The following is a 22,629-nucleotide window of genomic DNA, read 5'->3' as shown; positions in this document are numbered from 1 at the left end:
GCATGGTACAGAGTTCATTTGGATTTTTTCGGACCCATACAAAATACCATATTCTTTATATTGGTGGACGCATTTTCGAAATGGGTCGAATGTTTTCCCTTAACTAGCAACCATTCGAGTGCGACGGTGATAACAAAACTTGAAGAGGTTATGTCTCGTTTTGGTATAATGCACACTCTAGTGACCGATAATGGTACATCTTTCACATCAAAAGCAATTAAAGATTTTTGCAGATTAAACGGCATAACGCACATAACTTCTCCAACTTATTCAGCATCGAGTAATGGCCAAGTTGAAATTTATGTGAAAATGTTAAAAAAAAACATATTAAGGGGTTGCTTATGGAGGGTAAAACAATGAGGGAGATTACTAATGACCGGTTACAAGAATTTTTGTTCAGATACCGAAATAGCAAACATGCAACAACGGACAAGTCACCGGCCGAACTAATGATCGGCTGCCCACTACGTTACCGGTTTTATTTATTGCTAGTAAACAATGATGCACCATCCTCACTCTCAACGGATTTGCAAAGTAATGTAAATTCTAAACAGTATTTGCAGGCTAAATATTATAAGGGGAACCGAAATGTAGAATTTTAAATTAATGAACATGTACTTATAAAAATAGTTAATAATAATAAGTGGTTAAAAGGAATCGTTAAAAATAAGTTAGGCCGATGTTTATACGAAATATCTCTTCTTCTTCTTCTTTTCCTGTTACCCCCTGCTGGGGTGTAGGGCCCGAATCTTGTCTTTCCATTGACTACGGTCTTGGGCAGCTTGGGTAACCTCCTCCCACCCCATCCCCAATACACCCAGCTCTTGCTCCACAGAACGACGCCAAGTGGATTTAGGGCGACCATGTTTCCGCTTGCCGGGCATCTTCCAGGTCAGGGCCACTTTGGATAGGTGGGTGTCAGGTTTCCTGAGGATATGTCCAATCCAATGCCATTTCCGCGTCTGTATCTCCCTGTGCACGGGTGTTTGTCCGGTTATTCTCCATAAGTGAGCGTTTGTGATCCAGTTAGGCCAAAAGATGCGAAGGATTTGCCTTAAGCATTTGTTCACAAACACTTGGAGCTTCGTCATTAGATCTTTGCGGACAAACCAGGTTTCGCACCCGTACAGCAGCACGGCCTTTACATTGGAATTGAAGATCCTCACTTTGGTTCTTCTCGTCAGGGTAGAGGAGTTCCACACAGGTTTAAGCTGGCCGAATGCGGCTCGGGCTTTGTTTATTCGTGCTTCAATGTCTGCGCTTCCGTTCCTCCACTCTGGTCGACAATACTGCCCAGATAGCAAAAGCTAGCCACTTGTTCAATCTGGTTTATACGAAATATACATACCGGAAAAGGATCAACTTGTAAAGAAACATAAAAATTAAATATATAGATACAAAGGCCACATCGGAACCTCAACCAATAGGTTCAACGAAGATACGGAGGACAGATGCTTCAATTGGGCGATGCTCCCTTTTCCTGCGGATCAGAGATTAGGAGGGGAGGAAGGTGAGGAGTGGATGGAAGCCGATTCCGATCCGGTAGAAGCCACCACGGCCGGGCAAGGCAGCCAACACGTGCCATCCACACCACAGATACCGCGCGTTTCAGGCGCTGCGCACACACCGTCATCGTTGGGCACGTCTGACGCTCCGCCTCCGCTACTATCACCCACCGTACCCATCGCCCCGGCGGAACCACCGTCATCGAACGTTCCACTTGCGCAACAGGAGTCGAAGTCTACGCGCCAGCCAGACGGTTTTGCCACCGAGGTACCAGCAGACAGTGAGAGCGTTCGGAACGCTCAACTTAGGAAAATACCCCGCGTTAATTATAAGTAGTATTAAGGATTTATGATGGAGGGATGTTAGGTTAGTTCAACTTGTCCCTTTCGCTCCTGTACCGTTAGGCGAGTCAGTGCATTAAATGGTTACAACGCGAGCGCACGTCTTTCATTTATCACAGCAACTAATAGACAGTTTTCTTTCTTTCTTTTCACCAGGGTTGACGGCGTGTTGACGCTTTTAAGATTTGGCTTGGCACCGACTTTTAACGTATTAGTTGTTAACGCATATAAAACGAGATATACTTTATTTTATCCTTTTTTAAGTTGGTTTTACTTTTTTTTTAAAGAATTATTTTATATACTACCACGAACATAAGTAGGGAAACGAAGCCAATAGAGCTTGCTATTTAATGTCCTCCTCCTCACCTCCTCTACTAGGATTCCATGAGCCCGCTAAGCGGAAAATAACTACTAGATTACTAGCAAACTACTCTGACAGTTTGTCAAATTCGTGGTTTACTTTAACATAATTAGTATAATCACAATAAAGTAAAAAACGCCGCCCACCTGCGCACCTGCGGGCCAATACGCTACCGGCTACCGACCGCGTAGACTCCATAGGTTAGAATAACTTCGGAATAACATAACATCCGTTTCCCCTTAGGTATCAATGGGCGGCGGGCTGGGGCTGGCGGGCGTCGCTGGCGTGACGGGGGTGGCGGGGGTGGCGGTGAGCGAGGTGTCGCGCCTCAACCCGCGCGCGCCCGACTTCGCGCAGCGCGCGCCGCACATGGCCGCGCACGCGCACCAGCACGCGCCGCTCCACCCGCACGCCATGCACCACAACAAGCACCAGCAGCAGGTCACTATCATATAATCCTAAGACGTCCCCACCATACGAAACAAATTGAAATACGGTTCAATTTATTTTGTTTTGAAATCGAACGAATCCTTGTTCCAATTAAAAATGGTTTAAAATATACATTAAAGTAATTAGTACTAGAGGTACACATGCAGTAACTAGTATGCCGAGACCGAATTATTTCACTACGATTTTAACTGTGCCATATGAATCTAGTATTTAACTGGATCAGTCATGAGCGTTGGGGGGAAATGACCGAACGAGGTGCACTTATGAAACTTTCAGTAGGAGTAGCAGAGAAAGCGCTATTATTGTTTGTCCTTGTCACAGTCTCACATTTTTAGGGTTCCGTACCCAAAGGGTAAAAACGGAACCCTATTACTAGACTCCGCTGTCCGTCCTGTTGCCGCTATAACAACAAATACTAAAAACAGAATAAAAAAAATATTTAAGTGGGGCTCCCATACAACAAACGAGATTTTTTTGCGTAATGCTACGGAACCCTTCATGCGCGAGTCCGATTCGCACTTGGCCGGTTTTTTTTTATTCCCCACCGTAAATTTAGTATGGTTTATGGTGGGTAACAAATAATCCGATCAAATTACGGTTGTTTTTGGTATCTTGTTAGGAATGTTATAACGTGATTTTATTTTGTCGCATTGCGTATGTTTTGTCCCTCATGGCCGCACGCGTATAGCTCATCTATTCTATAGGATCCTACCATCTATTAACCGTGTAGAACGACGGCGCCGCCAAGTCAGACTACGTACTCGCTTTGCCATCGCCCCCGAGTCCCATAGACAATGTCAAAAAGTCCCAAGGGTTTTTGACTTTTGACACTCCGAGCGTGCGTTCCGTGGTCCTCTGATTAAAAGTAACTTTTCTGCCGAGACGATATCGTGTCCGCGAGACTCAAATGGTTAATTTCAGTCGGTGTCAGTTGAATAGTTAAGCTTCGGCATCCGGTTGACACAGTGGTCCGCGTGCAGCGTCTCTTTATTTAAGAATTTATTTTTTGCTTTATTATACATTAAGAACCTTAAACCATTCTCTAATAGAAACACACATTACCCATTGACATTCGCACTGAATGGGAAGATAGATAGTAACATTCCCATAGAATATGACTGAGTCAACCGTAGAGCAAGACCTTACCGCTGGAAATGTTTGGTTTATGGAAAGATTGTTTAACATATTCATTGTCACCCAGCCACAGAAGACATCCGCGTTAGGCCACAAAAAATTAGTCATGTAAAGCTGTAGTACAACGATCCCGACTATCGGGTCGTCCGGCCTAGGAACGAAACCATAAAATACCCGATAGTCGGGTTTTCGGCATTGAATGTGTTAAAATTGACCACGATTTTAATTTGTATGATCACTTCACAGCAGCTGTTCGCGGGTGCCAGTGGCGCTGGCGGTAACCTCAGCACGCTGCTCATGTACCAGCAGCAGCAGGCCGCGCCCAAACCCATGCACACGCCGCAACCTCACCTACAGTACCAGGTACACGAAACCTTCATGTCACACAGTGTTATTGGGGACAGCATGGAAAACTAGAAGCTATTAAAGATAAACCTATTTATAGGCAGTGCCGAACAAGCCCTGTTTCTACTTGTTATCAATATCAGTATGTTATAATTAATGGTCTTATTGTATATCTGCAAGTTTTTTAAACTTATCTGTATGTGACTGTTTGTTTCCTAAATAAATAAATAAAAAAAAATAAAGAAAAACTGTCTTACATACGATTAGGTCTTTTTTGCGAAAACAATTTTGACATAGGCTAAGTGTCCCTAAAAATTAATAAAAATAAAAATTAACTTATTTTTCGGATCGACTCAGTTTCGTGCACAAATAATTTTATTGTTTGGGAAGAAAAAAAATTGGAGCTGCTGAGTTACTCAAATTTAATATTTTGTAAATTAGCACATTAAAGTTCAACATGGCCTTCCTAAATCCTGGTTAAACTAATAACAGTTCCGACAAAAGTGAAAATAATCAATTGTACCCTAAAACCAGTCCCTTAGCTAGATTTTTTGGTGTATTCCTATTTGTTCCCGCCTCATGTATGGCGGCGGTCTCGTGGGGCGGGGACAAATGGGAATACACCGATTTTTTAAATAAGTAACAATTGTATATATTTTTCAGTCCCTATTGGAGCGTGGTGTGGGAGTAGGGGCGACAGGGGGAGGCTGGGGCGAGGAGGAGGAGCGCAAGCCGCGGCCGATCGGCACCGAGCGCGCGTGGAAGCTCACCGCCGACTCCGACTGGCACCACCCACACCACATGCCCGACCACGACCGATACCAGGTACGCACCCTGACAGGCTCTGATCACTCTGATCTTAACCGAACGTCAATTCTTAGTCTGAATTTCTGACAGCCTTTGTTTAATTTTTCAATGCGGCGAGTGGTTGATAATTTGCAGTGTTTAATGTTTATTGATATTAAATGAATCTGTTAGTATTCTGTAACTTGATGTTCGATAATATATCGGCCTATTTTTTCTTCGTAAGGAGAGTCCGCCTATGCTAACTGCACTGACATTGACAGAACAAAGTGTGGAAGTGTCATTAAAAATATCATATTTGTATAGGAATTTGATATTTATGATGACATGACATGACCAGACTTTGTCATTGCAAATACCATAGTTAGCTCTTGGTCCGACTCTTAAACTGCTGGCCTAGAAGCCTGTTTTCAAACTGATTAGTGCGAGTTCATAAAATTTGTTATTTGCGTTTAGTAGCAATGTATGAACTCGCACATAGCACTAATCAATTCGTAAACAGGCCCCAAGGGCATATTCGACGTGAGGCATGGGCATGTTCAGTAGATTTAATGATACGTTTTGTCGACTTTTTTTAACTCGCTATTTACTTACATGACGTTTTGTAACGTTAGATTATCAGTATCACTCTTTCTACGTTGTGAACGTGTGTTCGGCTGTCGAACCGAAACCTGTATTGCGAATGTACCGTTTCTGCTTCGTATAGTTCGGGTAATGAGGATGTGTATTTGTCTGGTAGGGTGCCCCCGGCATGAGTGGCGCAGCGCACGGCGCGCACGGGCTGGAGTACGGCGCAGGCGCGGGCGCAGGCGCGGGCGCGGGCGCGGGCGCGACGGGCGCCACGGCGGCGGCGCTGTCGCTCATGCACGCGCTGCCGCTGCACTACCTGCCCGCCGCGCCCGACCCCCGCCCCTGGGACCACGCGCCGCCCCAGCAGCCGCAGGCGCACGCCGACAAACAGGTACACCTCACGCCACGTTGTCTATCTAGGCGACGGAATATATTATAATAGATAAAGGTCTCGGTACATTTTTGACTTCGAAAATATGTAAGTAAGTAAATATTCTTTATTGTGCAATTTGTGCACCATAAAGTAAAAAAAATTATACAAAAGTAAGATACAATATGTCTGACACTTATCCTGACTATTTTTAACTTTCCATCGTAACGTTGCTAATCGATCTCAGATCCTGATTGTAAAGATTTCATGTGGACAATCTACCGCCGTAGGGCGTTCTCTATGAAAGACTATTACTTATTATGGGACGTCACCTCCCTCGTGCGCTTGCTTTCTTGCAAGAATATAACATGGTTTGTTATTGTTGACAGACATGGAGCAAGTGGACCCACTAGAGAAGCCCTCGCCGGCGTCGGCCGCGGCCGCGCCACGAGACTGTCCCGCGAGGATTATATATAATTGTAACCCTTGGAAACGGTGTAGATATTAGTGAGAAAGAATTATATTATACAGATTATCTATATACATAATAGAGAAAATGTCCTATCGAGAAGAGAAATACTTATACTGTACGATCGACTGAAGTGAGCATTAAACGATTCATTATAATGAAACACGTGAGGGGTCGGTTGTAGTTTTATTTGTTACTGCCGCTCGCTGCCGGCCGCCGTTGTTAGACGAATTATAGTTGTTCTAGTGCGCGCCCTCGCGCTAGTGGTAGCTTGGAATGTGATTCCGTACGCGCCGTGTTTTGCGTTGCCTTGCGCGGCCCCAACCGCCGACTATTTACATATTTTACACTATATTATGGCATAATACGATATTAATTTGATTGAATGCGCTCGCAACCCGAGACGGATTATAAACGTGTATTAATAAATTTGCTTGTACATGAAGATTAAATATCATATATTGATGCACTGTATCTCCTGGTGTTTTTAATAATACCACCTGTTTTCAGATAATTCTTTTTTATAGGTTCATTTGGGTAACATGTATATTTATAATTGTAAGTAAATTATTACTGAAGACTTGTCTCGAATAATGACGCAGGATCTGCGGTAAGTTCTAAGCAAATAAACCGTTGTCAAATTTAATGCGTGTGTTCTTGCCCGCGCTGCCCCAACTCGACTGCGACAAAGAGTAACAGGCTACAATCATAAAAGTCGATCTATAAATGAAATATACAATTTATTAGATAATTTCTATACAGAGAGATTCTTATTTACGTACATTTATTTGTTAACATTTGGCAAAAGCTGCCTTGCACTTGTAACAAATGACTATGCTACCATACATCAAAATAATAAATATACACAATTTTTGGCACAACAATTTCGGCCTGTAAAATTGTGTTGGTAAATAATATTTTTTAAGTAGGAAAACCGTGACACGGGTGTCCATTCATATTGAAAACAATGATTAAATACAATATAACTACAACATATTTAAAAAAATACTAAAATCTACTTATACTAGTGGCTCTGTGAGCTGCAGACCTCGCGAGCATAACTTCGATTCGGTTGAGAATTGCGACCGGTCTTTAATTTACTGAATAGTGCACATTACATTTTGCTCCTTCATACGGCGCATATTGGTTTTGGGATACTTGTACAGCAAATAAGAACAGAGAGAAGTTACTCCATGGTTTACTAAAAAGGCTAGTGCTGCGCTCTGGTGGCAGAACATTGCAGTAATATCCCCTATTACCGCAAGCACTTATAGCTGGTGGATGTAGCTTGAAAATGTTAGCGCGTGTGAATGAAATGTTGCTGAAAATGAGGAACATTTAAAGTCTTTTCAAAAGGGCTTATTTCTCTATTAACACCATACAAAAATAAGCCCTTTTGAGAAGACACTCCTCATTTATGCGCCGTGTGCAAGCTTGACAATAGCCAAACATGTACAAACGTCAACAATCATGGCGTCTGCCTTCATAGTCTGTGCGGAAAGAGAAGTCGTGGAATATATGGGAACCAATACATTCCACGACTCTTCTCTTTCCGCACAGACTACATATTTTTGAAGACATTGTGCTGAAGTGGCGTATAGCTATGGTATTTAACACAGGGCCGGAAAAGTTTGTTGCCGTTTTTACAACATGCATTAATCCAGGCTGAAGGCGAATTTCGAGCCTCAAAGTAGACATACATTATTTGCAATTCAATGATTAATCAGCTGTAGACAGACAATACTTGTGTAGGTACCAGACATAACTTATAACTCTGAGTGCCTCGCGAGGATCCTGCTCTCGAGGTCTTGGTGCAGTTTCTCCACCTTACGAGAGTGCTTCTTGATCATCTGCTGCTGCTCGTCGAAGTGGTCCAACTTATCGCCAGCCGCCGCTATCTGTACAAACACATCATTTGTAGGAAAAAAATTGCGAAATGTTACATTAAGTGCGGGAAACTTGATTGACCTAGTAGCATGACCATTGATCATACATTTGGCAGCGTGGAGATTAGAAATGATCTTGAGGAGTTAGTGCACTACTGGTAATTTTCCCTGATTCGCCATTTTCGTTAATTCGTCAGTTTCCCTAATTCGTCAATGCCATCAAAATCTTTGATTCGTCAATTTCTAATTCGTCAGTTAATCCAATTTCACTAACTCGTCAATTCATGCAATGTATAGTCAGATTAGTCGTAGATATTTGTATGAAATTTTGTTTGTACCTAAGTAGGTATATTTGAGTGGGTCCCTGGAAGGTTAGAACATACAATTGGACCCGGTAGATGGCGTCGTGATGACAAAATGTATTTGCTGAACAGAAATTTTACAAGCTTTTATTTAACACTTACGTTCTGTGCATTACATGTAATGCACTTCTGTGCACTTAACTCTACGTGACGTCAGAAATGGGTAGCTCTGTAGCTTATGCATCACATATAATGCACGGACGTATCGACCCATGTCATTGCTGAAAGCGAGGGAGTCCGGAGGGACAGTAAAAGTGTTAAGGCTTGGCCAAACCGCGACCTTGTGTTTGGCCAAACTGGCCAAGCCTTTAACATGCAATGCTGAAACTTCACATACATAATATGTAAGTTGGGTGACAATGCAATATTATGGTACCATAGAACTGATCTGATGATGGAGACGATTATCCGAGTAAACTTATTATAAATATAAAATATAACTTATCATCATCATCCTGCACCTACTACTAATTGACGGCTGGACATAGACCTCTCCCGTTTCACGCCACCGTGCACGATCAGCAGCCACTCTAATCCAGTTCCTGCCAGCCACCTTGCGAAGATGTTGACTCCACCTTGTCAGAGGGCGTCCCACATTACGTTTGCCGACATGCCACACGCTTAAGAAGAAAGGGGACACGACCTCTTCTCCATACAAACATAGTCCTCATTTTCCTCTCTGGATATCGACATTATGGAAAATATATCCACACAATTTAATATTCATTGACCATAGCTATGGCCCTTCGTTTAACTTTTTACTATTTTTTTAATTATTATAAGACTAGCTTTTGCCCGCGACTTCGTCTGCGTGGACTTAGTAACCGCAGCTAGTAAGAATAGCGCCTGGAAAAATTCTCATAGCAATCTAAATTTGAGCATATTATGCACACAAATTAGCAGGCACTTGTTTTTTACTTTCTTAAGGGATGATTTTCGGGATAAAAACTATCCTATGTCCTTCTCAGGGACTCCACCTATCTCTATGCCAAATTTCATCTAAATCGGTTCAGCGGTTTAGGCGTGAAGAGGGAACACACAGACAGACTTTCGCATTTATAATATAAGTATGGATAGGAGCATAAAACCAATTCCATAATATAAGTACGTAAAAACCTAAAAATTTTAAAAACACGCACATGACTATACCAAAACGAGAGTTTAAAGTGACATGACTATACCGACAATGACAATGACGAGTCCAAGAAAATGGGGAAATTGATGAATTAGGGAAACTGACAAATTAACGAGGAAAATGACCAGTAGTCCACTAATTCTTCTTGAGAATATGATAATGTGTAGTGCAGAAACAATTTGAAAATATTTCTTTCGGTGTCTTTTCATTCAACAACGGCATTCAACGTTTTACAATGTTTCAGTTACCCGCAATACCCGCATTCTTACATGATTGCAATGTCATTTCGTAAAAATAAAAACATACTTGACCATTAAAAAAGCATTATGAAAGTAAAACTACGAACGTTAGTAAGCAAAAAAAAGACCTTGCTGTGATGCTTATCGAAGTTGTTTACGTGGTCTGCTTGGATGTGGCGCAGTTTCAGCAGCCTGGACTCGTAGTGCTGCAGCTCGACCTGCAAACCAACATCAGTAAACAAATTCCAGATCTTTTGAATTTTGGGTTATAAATAAGACCCTTATTTAACTTCAGAAAGTTGTCCTCAACTTTGGGAACAAATCAAATTATTTTATTAAATATTTTTGATTTGTGTTTTATTAAATATTTTTAATCCGGCCTTCACCACAGGAGGGCTTCGTCACTTTTTCTTTAATATATGACATCTATTACAGTTTATAATTCAGAAAGTTGCTTAAACATCTGTAATTAATTATTACCTTCAAAGATTCAAGTTCATCTACAGTAAAGTTGGCAGCTGTGGCAATTTTCCATAGTCCTTGTACTTTAGGCTCAATGAATTCTTTGTTATTAGGACCTAAAAAATAAATCATGATCAATATTTTTTTTATACCACAGCGGTGGCAAATAAGCGCGCGGGTCGCCACCGTCGCTTGCAACCGTTGTAGTTACACGCGTGTTGCCGACCCTACAAGCTTACATCCTTGGGATCACTGGAAACCTTACTCACCATCAGGAACACAACACTGCATATGTACCTACATAATAAAAAGCCTGTGCACTAGTGTGCGTGTGCGTAGATGTGCACGTGCACATTGATCCTTGTTAGGGACAACACACCGTTTACGTGACGTGCGTGCGCGGCTTGCGGCTCCAACATTTTAGCGTACGTTTACGCACACGCAACCGGTGTGCTCTGGCCTTAAGTAGCAGTGCTATGTTGTGGTCATCTGCAATGTGGAGATACTTCCCCCCACTGGTCCAGATTCAAGCGAGATGATATTTCGTTATGCCCTACCTCTCTTTTGGTTGGATATAGTTTAAGGACATACCTGGGTTCAAAAATAACTGCACTGACGTGTATAGTCACTAGGCAGTTTTACAAGTTACAATATGTGTGGGCTAGCAGGATAGGTGGGCATACCCATAGATTAGTATGTTTACCATGGTGGCAAAGATGGCTAATAAAAAAATCCTGGAGATATAAATATTAAATAGGTTTCAGACCACCCAAGAAAGGTTAGGAAACCCTGATTAATTGCCAGTGATCACCAACTAATATTAACATTAATATTTTTAGTAGGACAGCTGCTATACAGCTACCAAGGGTTATTACCTCTGGCTGTCATCCTATGAAGTCTGTCATATCCGTCCCTCAAACCTCTGTGTTTATCTCTTACTAAATTAGCTGCATCAAGATAATCCTTCTGGCCAATTTCATTGTTTTTTGTCCGGTAATTAATTTCATTGAATTTATCCAATTCTTCCTGATTGACAGCATCTAAAACATCAGCAAAATATAAATGTTAAATAAAGAAAAGTTACTATGATTTTACAAATAACATTTTAGAAAACTATTGAATATGTATGAGTGGGTCAGAATTTTCAACTTTGTAAATTTAGTTTTTCTTTTTTATGATATAGGAGGCCAACAAGCAGATGAATCGCCTGATGGTAAGCGATTACCGTCGCCCATGGACACCGGCAACACCAGAGATTATTAATGTTGCTTATAAATACAAGTTATAAAACAATTGAAAAGGAAAATTACAAAAGTACGAATATAAGGCAAGAGATATTAGACAAAAATAACTGTATTTAGACATACTTTTAAAACCATCACTCTTAATATTATCAACATTACTGAGCAGCTCATAATATTGGTCTATCTTCTCCTGGTGGTGGCTGAACTCCTCTTTCAGAGCGGCAAGCTCTTCACTGGTGAAGCCTGAGGCCTCTGCCTTTGACCAGAGCATGTTCAACTTCTTGTCTTTAAAAATGCTCCTGTTGATATGGTCATCTAATGCAGAGTTGTGAGCCTGCAAATTATTTTCCAGTTATGATTGTCTATGATTATAAGGATAACAATAAAACAAGCCGTATTGAGCTTACTGTGGGAATAGCTAAATTTGTATAAGTTTGTCCCATAATATTTATTTATTTATAATTACATTTTAAAATATGTTTGGTTGTGGCTAAGATATAGAACTAATATTTTATAACTATAGATAACCCTGCCACTGTTATCAAACATTCAGCACCGGAATGTGATGTATTTGCAAGTAGTTGGATGGATCTGTGTAAAGAATGTATGAAGTACTGTGAGGCGATGGATAAGCGTGAATCATCTGTTTTGTATTAGTTTTTAGTGTTCCGTGCAAAACTTTGTTTTGACAAACGGAACACTTATGGGATCACTATGGTCTTGCAAATCAGTTAATCTTTCTTACATTTGTTCCGTTATCCTTTCTAGACTGTATCATGTACCTAGTTTGTATAAATACTTTCTATTATAAATTTCTCAGTGTATTAGTTCGCTGTAATGCTGTGTAAATTTTTTTAAATTAAAAAATAAATAAATCAATAGTATAGTTATGTATCAGTTCACTATATCCGTTCAATGAACTACCAATACTAAAGAAAAAAATATACTCATATATATGATAAATGATACGAAATTAGAGTAGTTTATACATTAACAATAACGCCCCGTTATTTTAACCCTTCGTGTGATGTGAGTGACGTTAAGGGGCGTCAACAATAAAATATAATAAAATAAAATAAAATAGCCTTTATTTATAACACAAAGAACAGTTTAACATTAACTCTACAAATTTTATTTATTATCTCCCATTATTACTTGTTTCTATTCTGTTTGCTTGCCCTTCGGCAAAGGCTTCCTCCAACCTTCTTTCTTGTTTTTGCTTGTGTTTACTTTGTTGCGTTTATTTTGATTTTGATTATGTAGTGGTGGAGGGTTATGGTCTGACTGATCATAACTTATGCTTATTATATTTTTGATTCTTACTGGGTGGTCCTTGACCATGCCTCCTGAGTGGTCGTCAAAGTGTTCCCGAAGCCCATAAACGGTCATGATGTTGGTGAGCTTCCGCCGCAGCTCCGCCTCCTTAAACCCCTCCTTGTCACTCCCTTCACTCTTCACGCGTTTATAGGTCACTTCTTCTTTGTCGTGTATCATCAAATCACTATACAGTGATTGCAGTTTCGGCTCGCTTAAGCGCTGTAATCAAAGGAATAATATTGAAAACTGTGCTTATTAGTTTCGTTGGATCTCGTAAACAATAGATGCTTTATTTACCTGCTTGGCTTTAGTCCACAAAATATTAAGCTTGTTCATTCTGAACGGTTTCTCTAAAGTTCTAAAATCAACCTTTTTGTTCTTCTGCTTATCATTTGCATTTTTAGAGTATTTGTTTTCACATAAAACAATACTAAGCAAGAATAACAGTATAAAACATTGCAATAATTTTGTAAGCACGAGTCTCATGGTGGCCAAAAGTTATTATATCATTCACGAAAAAAATATGATTTTAACAGATATTTATAATTAGCTGTCGCTTATTTTGATTAATTTTCAACGAATTAGATTGAGAAGAAATAAACACACATCATGACATCAATACCGCTGGTCGTCCAAATCGTTATCAGTTATCGGGGTGAATGAAACAATAAAGATAAACAGATATATGACATGATGCCGTCATGTCAGTCTAGTCTAGGACGTCATTGTTACCGGTATTGCCAGTATTAAAAAACCGGACAAGTGCGAGTCGTACTCGCCCACCGAGGGTTCCGTAGTTTTTGGTATTTGTTGTTATAGCGGCAACATAAATACACCATCTGTGAAAATTTCAACTGTCTAGCTATCACGATTCATGAGATACAGTCTGGTGACAGTAAGACAAACGGACAGAGGAGTCTTAGTAATAGGGTCCCGTTTTTACCCTTTGGGTACGGAACCCTAAAAACATGTTTTTATAGTGTTTATATACAAAACATGTTTTTATAGTGTTTATAGACGGCTGCACCGGACCGCGACCTTAGTGCGGTCCGGCGCACGTGCGATCATGTGTACAAGGCAGTTCGCCGTACATAATTATAGTCTGTCAAACTAGTGAACTAGTCAAACAACTTTATCAGTAAAAAAGGCGCGAAATTCAAATTATCTATGGGACGATATCCCTTCGAGCGTAATTTTTAAAAATTTATCGCTTTTTTCTACTGACGGAAATGGCTTGACAGCATAGACCTAGCATTACGTAGATGAGCTATACGCGTGGGCCCGTGAGGGACAGAACCTCCTAGTGAGTATTATATTCTTTGGACAGAACATACGCAATGCGACAATATGATTGGTCGAGTAGATTTGTAGCCCACCATAAACCATACTTTTACGGTGGGGAATAAAAAAAAAAGTGAGACTGTGACAAGGACAAACAATAACAGCGCTTTCTCTGCTACTCCTACTGAAAGATACATAAGACTATCCCGTTCGATCATTTCCCCCACCCCTCATGCCCGATCCAGTTATACTAGATTCATGATTGACAGACTATATTATTGTTACCAAGGCCCTGTAAGATTCTTGCTGACACTCTTTGATAACGCTCCAGACTACGCGACGCGAAGCCGCGAACGCGAGTGTGGAGTCGATTTCGCTGATTAGCGAACTAGACTCCACACTCGCGTTCGCGGCTTCGCGCCGCGATTCGCGCACGAGTGTGGAGGGCCCCCTATAGAGAAAGATAGTCTTATTGCGATTCCTATAAGAGGAAAGAGAAAATAGTGCCATGCTTTGTCCTTATCACCCACCGGGTGGCATCATAGGTAGGAGGCGATGGCGAAATACCGGAATTTATAAGAGTGAAAGAGACAAAGTCCTATGCGGCCCAAATTATATATGAATATTCTTTCTCTTACCCCCGGTCGCTGGGTGGCGCGTCTATTACTACTTGTATATACTATGTCTATGATTGTTACCATTTCAGTTATGGATGGTATAGAAAGGATGCCAATCTCTTATGGCAGAATTGTTGCTAGTGACCGCTTTCAGCTTTAAATAATAGTTCCTAATCTCTCCGGTGGCGCTAGTTAGGCTCTGGGACATGAGTATAACATGAACCATATAAGGCAACAAATAACCCGACCAAATTACGTAGGTTGTTTTTGGTAGTATTTCGGTGTATGGTGGCGCCGCCTAATTACTGTTTTTTGATGGACACTTTTCATACATAGAGATTTGGCTCCTTTATATAGTCTCCATGCAGCTGATGCTTTTCCGCGATCTTGGCGAGAACCAAACTGCGAAATCGCCTTGAAGTTTGCGAGTGTGGAGTCATACGTCTATGTCGCGACATGTTCTCTCCGCGAAGTCGCGCCGCTATTCACGCACATAGTCTGGAGGAACCTTTATAATGGGGTTGGCCGGTCGAAATAATTAGCAGATGGCGCCAGCATAGCTTGCCCTGCTAATCCCTGAGGAATCCCGAGGGCTAACGCGTATGATTTCGCCGCTAGGGGCGCTAGTGTAGATGGTGGTCTTTTCCATAGTTCGAAATGTCAAATGTCACTTGCCACTTCAATGACTGACAGCTGTTCTTTAGTCTTTTGGACCACCATCAACAGAGGCGCCAACTGGTGAGCAAAAAAACGATAGCTTCATGATAGCCCTCATTGTGTCAAATTTTTGTTTTTTTAATGCCCTGGATGCCAACCCTTTAAGTATTACTTTATTTACAGATTTACAGTTAAATTCATTTTTTTACATAGTAACTCAAATTATTATTTGACAGCTCTAGTCGTTGCTCATCGTATCGGATCGGGTCGCATTCATATTCATAGCTGATTTTGTTGTTAAGGATATACTAGTTCGAGCTGTTAAGGATATACTAAACCTTATTTGCCGTTGTCATATTGATAACGTTGATCTGATGATACGGTTCTTAGTTGTTGGTGGTGCTTTATATTTGTATAGTGAGAGAGCAATCATCAGCACATTGGGAATGGGACCTTAGTGTTGGTTGCTTCGGGAGTGCATCTGCGTGGAGCACGGTCGCGGCACGTACGATCCGTTTGATCGCCGGTACTTTCTCTCGCTGATGCTTTGCGAGACGATTACTCAACAAGCAGTCGCGCTGTCTAATCGTCGGTGTTCGCTAGCGGACGCCTATGAGAGCGGTCGTGTAAACGGTATCGAAGGACTAGTGTCAAAACATTGTCGTGTTTGTGTAATGAGTGTTGGTGTGTTGTGACGCGGTGGTGGCGGGCCCAGGCGAGATGCGGCGCGGCAGCGGCGGCGGCGGCTGCGGCTGGGGCGGCGGTGGCGGCGTGTTCGGGCGCTGGTCGCTGCGCCGCCTGCTGCTGGACAGCCCACTTGTGGGCAGGCGACTGGCTCATACAGGTATATTCCATCACACATAAATCTTAACATGTTTGAATCTAAGCAACTTTTAAACCATGTGTGTAATTTTATTGTCAACAAAATGATTATGAGGTACAGTTATTATGTGCCATGCCATTTCAGACAGGCTTTTGGTGCTAAAAACAAATTATAATGTTACTCAGAATTGTATAATGCCAATCAAAATTTTATATGGGAAAGAAAAAATCCTACTACAATGGAACAGCATCCCATTGTTGTAATAATATTTTTTACCTATCATACCTTATCTCCAGTATACACTTAAATAGAATTATTGTTGATAAAACATAAAAGTAATTTTAAAGACATATTGCAAAAGAATAAGCAAGAGCTTTGGTTGAAATATTTGCATATTCTTTATAGTACAACCGGATTAAGTCTCACCTCGAAATCCTTCCAAAGATATGAAATTTGGTATGTATGTTAATTAAAGGTCTCTTTTTCATGTCCACACTATTTGACATTTGGGGACATGTGTACCATCCTGGAGAAATTTGCGTTTTACTCTAAATATACGTTCTCTATGAAAATATGGTGTAAGGCAACATTAAAGCTTATTAAATTCTACACAAAAAAGTCCTAGATAACTTTGCGGAAAAAATACATCTTGTTATAGAAAATAATAGCTGAATCCAGATTTAGCGCTTATACCCTTTCAGGGGATATTCTCTTAATATGAAACTTGGAGGAATATGAATTCCACTTTTGTCTATACATTTGTACACATTCTACTCCAATATCAACATTTTACTCGACTGTGACTTAAACAGAAAGTAGGGTTATGGGTTTAAATACTGAAAATCAGTACACCCTGTAGCTCAGGATACTGGACGGATTTTTTAAAACACATGACATGGTGTTTTATACCTTTTTTTCCTCTTAACATAAAAACATAAAATAAAAAACACATAAGAAAAAATATATACATGGTGTTTCATGACCCACTGAAAACCTAAAAACAGTTTGTTCAGAATCGATAGGAGAATTGATTGCGCTATATTTTAATGGGGGTATTTTTTTATTTTTTTTTATTTTTTTTACATGTCCAGTCTACAAGTTTGTAATGCAATATACTAGCATTTGACACGTTATTTTTCAATGAGCAACACCCTTAACTTGCCATTGGTAAACCTTATCTCGTTGCAGTAAGGTATGCAAATGGTCAGTTAACAGTGTTTACGATGGTAACTAGCAATTGTTTGATGTCACTAAATGACGAAGTATCTTGTGTAGAATTACCAGTCGAATAGAATTGTTAAGAAAACTAAACAAATATTCGTTTTTAAATATTTATCGGATTAAAGAATAAATACTCAAGATGAGTTTAAAATAAAATAGAAACTGTTGGGGTGTCTCAGGTTTTCAGTGGCTCACCTTTAAGTAATATTTTTTTAACTGTAATTACTGCTTTCCATCAGGTAGACTGCAAGTTTGTCTAGATGCTATTAAAACAAAATTTAGGCTTTTTTAGATAGACTTATTTTACTTACCAAATATAATAAATAATAAGCATTGTGAAATTTATGAAATAAAAATAATTAATATAATTACAATAATTACACCCCACAGTAACAAGCGAGTAGACAAACATACATACCTTGGCCCACCCTTGGCCTTAAAATAGATATGTAATACATTTAACTGGGGCCAACACATTAATTATGTATGTAATAAACTGGGATCCATATTGTCCAATTTATCCCTTTTAAAATATAAAATACCCTTTTATACCCGTAGAGTAGAATGCTATACATGTCACTGGCTGAATCTATAATTAGTTACGGCAGAACTTATAAAACTTACCTGGATAATGTATATAAACTATGTACAACTAAGCCTGATAAAAACAATTGTACCTAACTCGATAAGGAAAATTTATAGAAATGACGATTCAAAGCTATTTGAGTACTGTTAAAATAATTAATTCTATGATAAGTTTAAAATGATGCTAGTATATAATGAAATCGCTAACTTACCTTACCTTAAAAATAGATCTAGGTCACAAAAATTAAGAAATATCAATATACCGAAGTATGTATCACCACCTTACAGGAATACCTATGAAAAAAGAACCTGGCAATTTCTGTTACCCGATACACTAAACTCATGGCCTAATGATGTTAATCAAAATATACTTAATAATACACATAAGACAAAAATAATTTAAATAAATATGTTGTTATCAAGTACAGGTGCGCGCCCGAGTTGTTTATCAACAACTCAGGCAAACTAAATGCTTATTATTTAACTTACCATTCTTTCGTTAATATTTAGATTGCTACCTAACCTGGAATGTAAACGAGCGACAATGGCGGCAGATAAAACGTACGCGGTTTTCGCTCGCTGTTTTCAAATGTAAATAGTATTTTAAGATTGTTTAGGAAAAAAAAACAACAAAAAAAAAACTAAATTCTTACAAAATTTTATTCATAATGTGCATTTTAGTTTATTGGTGAATGGTTGCTTCTAATAAATCTTCAAACTTTTGAGCAATCAATTAGTTATTGGCATCATAAAAATTTCATGACCACAACCAATTGTCAGACATTGAAGCAATAATGCCCGCGATCATGGGGGTCAATGTTACAACTACAACTATGTAAATCATTCAAATATGACCTTTCACTACTTAGCTTTAAGATTTGTTTGTCTCTGTTAAGGCTCTGAATAGAGGAGCTAGATTAACCTTCACTTGGGCACAAATGTGTAGGTGCAAGTGATAATCTTTAATGCACATTTCCTGTTTTCATAGGGCAGTATTAAGATGCATTTTATTCACATGTTAGGCAAAGTAATCAAAATTTTGAGTTGTTTTCTTATGTTTGCTGGTAGATTTGACTTTTATATGATGATTTTGAATGGTAAATATTTTATAACATTTATTTTGAATCGATTTGCGTTCCTTGTGTTGGTGTGGTGAAAAAATTTATGTTTCACTCTGTGGCAAAATTTGCGTTGAAACCCTCGCAACGCTCAAGATTCCATTTTTCGAATTCAATTTTGGAATCTTGCACTTGCTCGTGTATCAATATTAGCACGAGAGGTTAAATAACAACTTTGCCCCCTTGTAAAACAAATTACTATTCCATGTGTAATAATGCTCTACATACCTATCATAAATATCGTATGTTTGCTCTATCCATTGTAATAATTCAAATTCATTTTTAGGGTTCCGTACCCAAAGGGTAAAAACGGGACCCTATTACTAAGACTCCTCTGTCCGTCTGTCCGTCTGGCTGTCTGTCACCAGCCTGTATCTCATCAACCGTGATAGCTAGACAGTTGAAATTTTCACAGATGATGTATTTCTGTTGCCGCTATAACAACAAATACTAAAAAGTACGGAACCCTCGGTGGGCGAGTCCGACTCGCACTTGTCCGGTTTTTTTTATTATTATATACGCATAAATGCGTAATGTATTGCCTTTTCGAAGAATGTGTGCAAAATAATAAACTTATGGAGTTCTCTGGTATACACTATACAGTCAATTACGTCGCTCTTGTGTTCTCGCATACCAGTGAGGTGTACACAGATGTCACAGATACTTTGACCGTGTGCCTTCGCAAAATAGCGCTTGAGTTGGTTCAAGATCGGATTCTATTTTATTCTGAGAGAATACCAACATTACAATACTTACCGTGTATAATTACAATTTTACACGCGTAGCCAGTGAACACAAGAAACAGTTTTATCTTTCTGGGTTTACGAAAATCAAAAATGACGTACGTCGGATTTCTGTAACCTTTCCCATTACTGAATTGACCTCTAGTAAGCTTACATACTGAAATAATGGAACAATAATACTTTTCAACACACTTGCTCAAAACGACGTTTTTATTCCACCGATTTTTGGCTCATAATCCTAGATATTAAACACGCGTGCTCTTTCAGTGTATTATTCCACTCGTGCTTTTTCATTATATTATCCGACTGAGTTAAGAAGGTAACTGATTGCTAATAATATGCATGGAAAGGGAGCCTTCTTTAATTGGTCAGACTGGCGGGCACCGGCGCGCCCGACCGCCTGCGCGGTGCGCGGCCCGGCCGACCCGCCCGCCGCGCCGCCCGCGGCCAGGGCGAGGGGCGGCCGGCAGTATGACAGATGCAACACACAATACTAACTGTTTTAACTATTAAAATTTGATTAATATGAGTTTGTTTTTTTTCTCGCAAGTGTGTTGAAAAACTTCGTATGAAACGCGTGTGCATTGGTCATTACACACATCGGCTTTCTTATCGCCTTGTGTGTAATGACCAACTTAGCACACTTGTTGTATCATAATGTACTATTACGTTTAGTTATGGCCGAGTGCACTGTCAACAGAGCATTGTCACAGATTATATAATAGTTCTTACGAATATATATGTCTAATAAATGTAAACTATCAGATAGACTTGTAATACGCAGACTGTATGTAAGCCAAGCAAGACTAGCCAGTGAAGGTTAGGCCAGAGACTCCATGCAGTCGAGGCGAGTGCTCCGAGCCCAAAGTTATTTATTAAATAAATTAACTTATGAATACAAAGAACCAAGTTACTTCGAAGACTTGATGACTCCATTTGACTGGCAGACTTCACAGGAGTGCAAATTACTATACGCAGCATCTTCCATTTAAGTTGTTTCTTTACTCAAGAGTTGGTATCATTAGAAACTGTCCACAGGGGCCAAACAGATGTAAAATTCAAATACTTTTATGGGTGGGTCTTTCTCTGGATAAAAAAAAAACGTTTATTCAAAGAACTTACTTACAACTGAATACATATGTTATTCTGCCAAAGCGTGGTTTGTTGGATTTGTCTTGGAGCTATCTTTGTAACGTTTCTAAAAGTACCTAGATAATTTTAATTTAACTAGGTACAAAGTCCGAGGAAGTGAAATAGTGCCTAGTGTCTCTAGAACAGTGTCGTATGCATAATTATTTGAATTATTACAGACTTCTGATTATTAAAATTAGAAATATCTGGCTTCAAGAAACCTGATATATCTAACTGCGGTCTGATAGTTATGCATACGACACTGTTCTAGAGAACCTGCACTAAAATGTCACCCCGCTTGTTCCACGCCCACGCGCTATAGATACCCAAGCGAAGTGCACACCTGAACCCACGGTTTTCGTACTCGAACTTTATTACCGCTCGATAGCCTCCCATTTGATTTATCACGAGTTCCCTATAAAAGTGCATGAATCTATATCCGACTTGTAATAGGGACTCGTACTACCTACCTACACTGTAGAGTAGGGGAGCAAAATCCAATATCGCATTGATGGATTGCGGTATGCAGCTGCAGCAATCTAAGCTAGGCGAGATTCTACCACACGCACCCGTAAGACCGCTTTGCATGTGCATTCGTCAACTGTTACTTAACTTTATACTCTCTTGTATATAACGCGTATATTCTGCTATTTTATTACAATGCATTAGAACAGAATAAACATTACTAGGTACAAGTATACCTCGGTCAGCCTCAGAATGGTCCTGCCTCGAGGATAATGACGTAATAGGTTCTATGACAGCAGTAACTAAGTAACTATTCCTCTCGAGTCTCGACTTCCTCATTGAATTTAAAGAGTCGAAGTCATTTTTCAGTTAAGGGTCATTTAAAATGTAATCACAAGTATCACAATCATGTAGTTTTGCTGTTGCATGCGATTATATCACTGCGACTGCCTAATCGCAATGCGCGCGCGCCGCCGCTAACGCAACGAGCGTGCGTTTATGTAATGCCTTAACCCAATTATTAAGGCTGCGCGAACTACTACCATCACAATTACTGATTGGTGATGATTACAATCGTAACGCGATTGCTATCACGCTTTAATTAGGGGAAGGAAGCGTCTTTATTGACCCAAATGTTGTAATGTTTACATTTATATTCAATTAAATTTAATGAGAAATAGTTTTTACAAATTTGTAATTTAAATCGATTTATGTTGAAGTAAAATTACTTACTTACTGCTGTGGCGCGATGACCCGAAGTGGATCTTGGCCTCCGACACCAAAGACCGCCATGCTACTCTGTCCAAAGAAGACAAGAAAGAAGAAGATGATGATGAGAGAGAAGATGGGGGAAGATCGCGCAGTCTGGAGGGCGTACTCTGGAAGTAAAATTAATTTATCATAATTGCAATTTGCATGACCTGGTTTGCTGTAGGTGAAATAAAATTGTCCTGACGTTGTGTTCTGGTTAGCGTTAAAATGCTCGCTTGCATT

General features: G+C 39.8%; 3 protein-coding genes and 1 long non-coding RNA gene across 4 annotated transcripts in view; 2 read left to right on the top strand and 2 right to left on the bottom strand.

The window, feature by feature from the left end:
• LOC134754433 (ankyrin repeat domain-containing protein 17) overlaps nucleotides 1-6,824 on the top strand; it is a 65,535-nt gene extending 58,711 nt beyond the window's left edge. Inside the window, exons 43-47 of the mRNA XM_063690763.1 lie at nucleotides 2,452-2,649; nucleotides 4,039-4,155; nucleotides 4,801-4,962; nucleotides 5,681-5,902; nucleotides 6,271-6,824. Coding sequence (XP_063546833.1) covers nucleotides 2,452-2,649; nucleotides 4,039-4,155; nucleotides 4,801-4,962; nucleotides 5,681-5,902; nucleotides 6,271-6,294 — 723 coding nt within the window. The 3' untranslated portion in view covers nucleotides 6,295-6,824. The remainder of the gene's footprint in view (nucleotides 1-2,451; nucleotides 2,650-4,038; nucleotides 4,156-4,800; nucleotides 4,963-5,680; nucleotides 5,903-6,270) is intronic.
• Nucleotides 1-15,085, bottom strand: part of LOC134754507 (uncharacterized) — a 100,188-nt gene extending 85,103 nt beyond the window's left edge. Inside the window, exon 1 of the long non-coding RNA XR_010128918.1 lies at nucleotides 15,039-15,085. This is a non-coding gene — a long non-coding RNA (uncharacterized LOC134754507). The remainder of the gene's footprint in view (nucleotides 1-15,038) is intronic.
• LOC134754160 (alpha-2-macroglobulin receptor-associated protein) lies at nucleotides 6,854-13,621 on the bottom strand. The gene is made up of 7 exons (XM_063690285.1): nucleotides 13,293-13,621; nucleotides 13,002-13,214; nucleotides 11,802-12,012; nucleotides 11,310-11,474; nucleotides 10,453-10,550; nucleotides 10,101-10,190; nucleotides 6,854-8,248 (listed from the first exon to the last, which is right to left on the bottom strand). The coding sequence occupies exons 1-7, from the start codon at nucleotides 13,479-13,481 to the stop codon at nucleotides 8,117-8,119; spliced, it is 1,098 nt and encodes a 365-aa protein (XP_063546355.1). The 5' UTR covers nucleotides 13,482-13,621; the 3' UTR covers nucleotides 6,854-8,116.
• Nucleotides 15,086-15,796: 711 nt separating the features above from the next.
• Nucleotides 15,797-22,629, top strand: part of LOC134753979 (E3 ubiquitin-protein ligase RNF19B-like) — a 69,775-nt gene continuing 62,942 nt past the window's right edge. Inside the window, exon 1 of the mRNA XM_063690026.1 lies at nucleotides 15,797-16,394. Within this exon, the coding sequence (XP_063546096.1) occupies nucleotides 16,271-16,394 (124 nt within the window). The 5' untranslated portion in view covers nucleotides 15,797-16,270. The remainder of the gene's footprint in view (nucleotides 16,395-22,629) is intronic.

Source organism: Cydia strobilella, chromosome 2 (assembly GCF_947568885.1).
Source record: "Cydia strobilella chromosome 2, ilCydStro3.1, whole genome shotgun sequence".
Classification (NCBI taxonomy): domain Eukaryota; kingdom Metazoa; phylum Arthropoda; class Insecta; order Lepidoptera; family Tortricidae; genus Cydia; species Cydia strobilella.
Note: the sequence above shows the minus strand (reverse complement) of the source record. Positions and strands in the feature narration are given on the sequence as shown.

What these genes read in the sequence shown, in the direction of transcription:
- LOC134754160 (XM_063690285.1), bottom strand. Translation starts at nt 13,481, where the DNA reads ATGAGACTCGTGCTTACAAAATTATTGCAATGTTTTATACTGTTATTC. An exon ending in TAAGAGTGATGGTTTTAAAA is followed by an intron (nt 11,475 to 11,801) that starts GTATGTCTAAAT and finishes CTGATGTTTTAG; the next exon opens with ATGCTGTCAATCAGGAAGAA. An exon ending in TCATAGGATGACAGCCAGAG is followed by an intron (nt 10,551 to 11,309) that starts GTAATAACCCTT and finishes TTTATTTTTTAG; the next exon opens with GTCCTAATAACAAAGAATTC.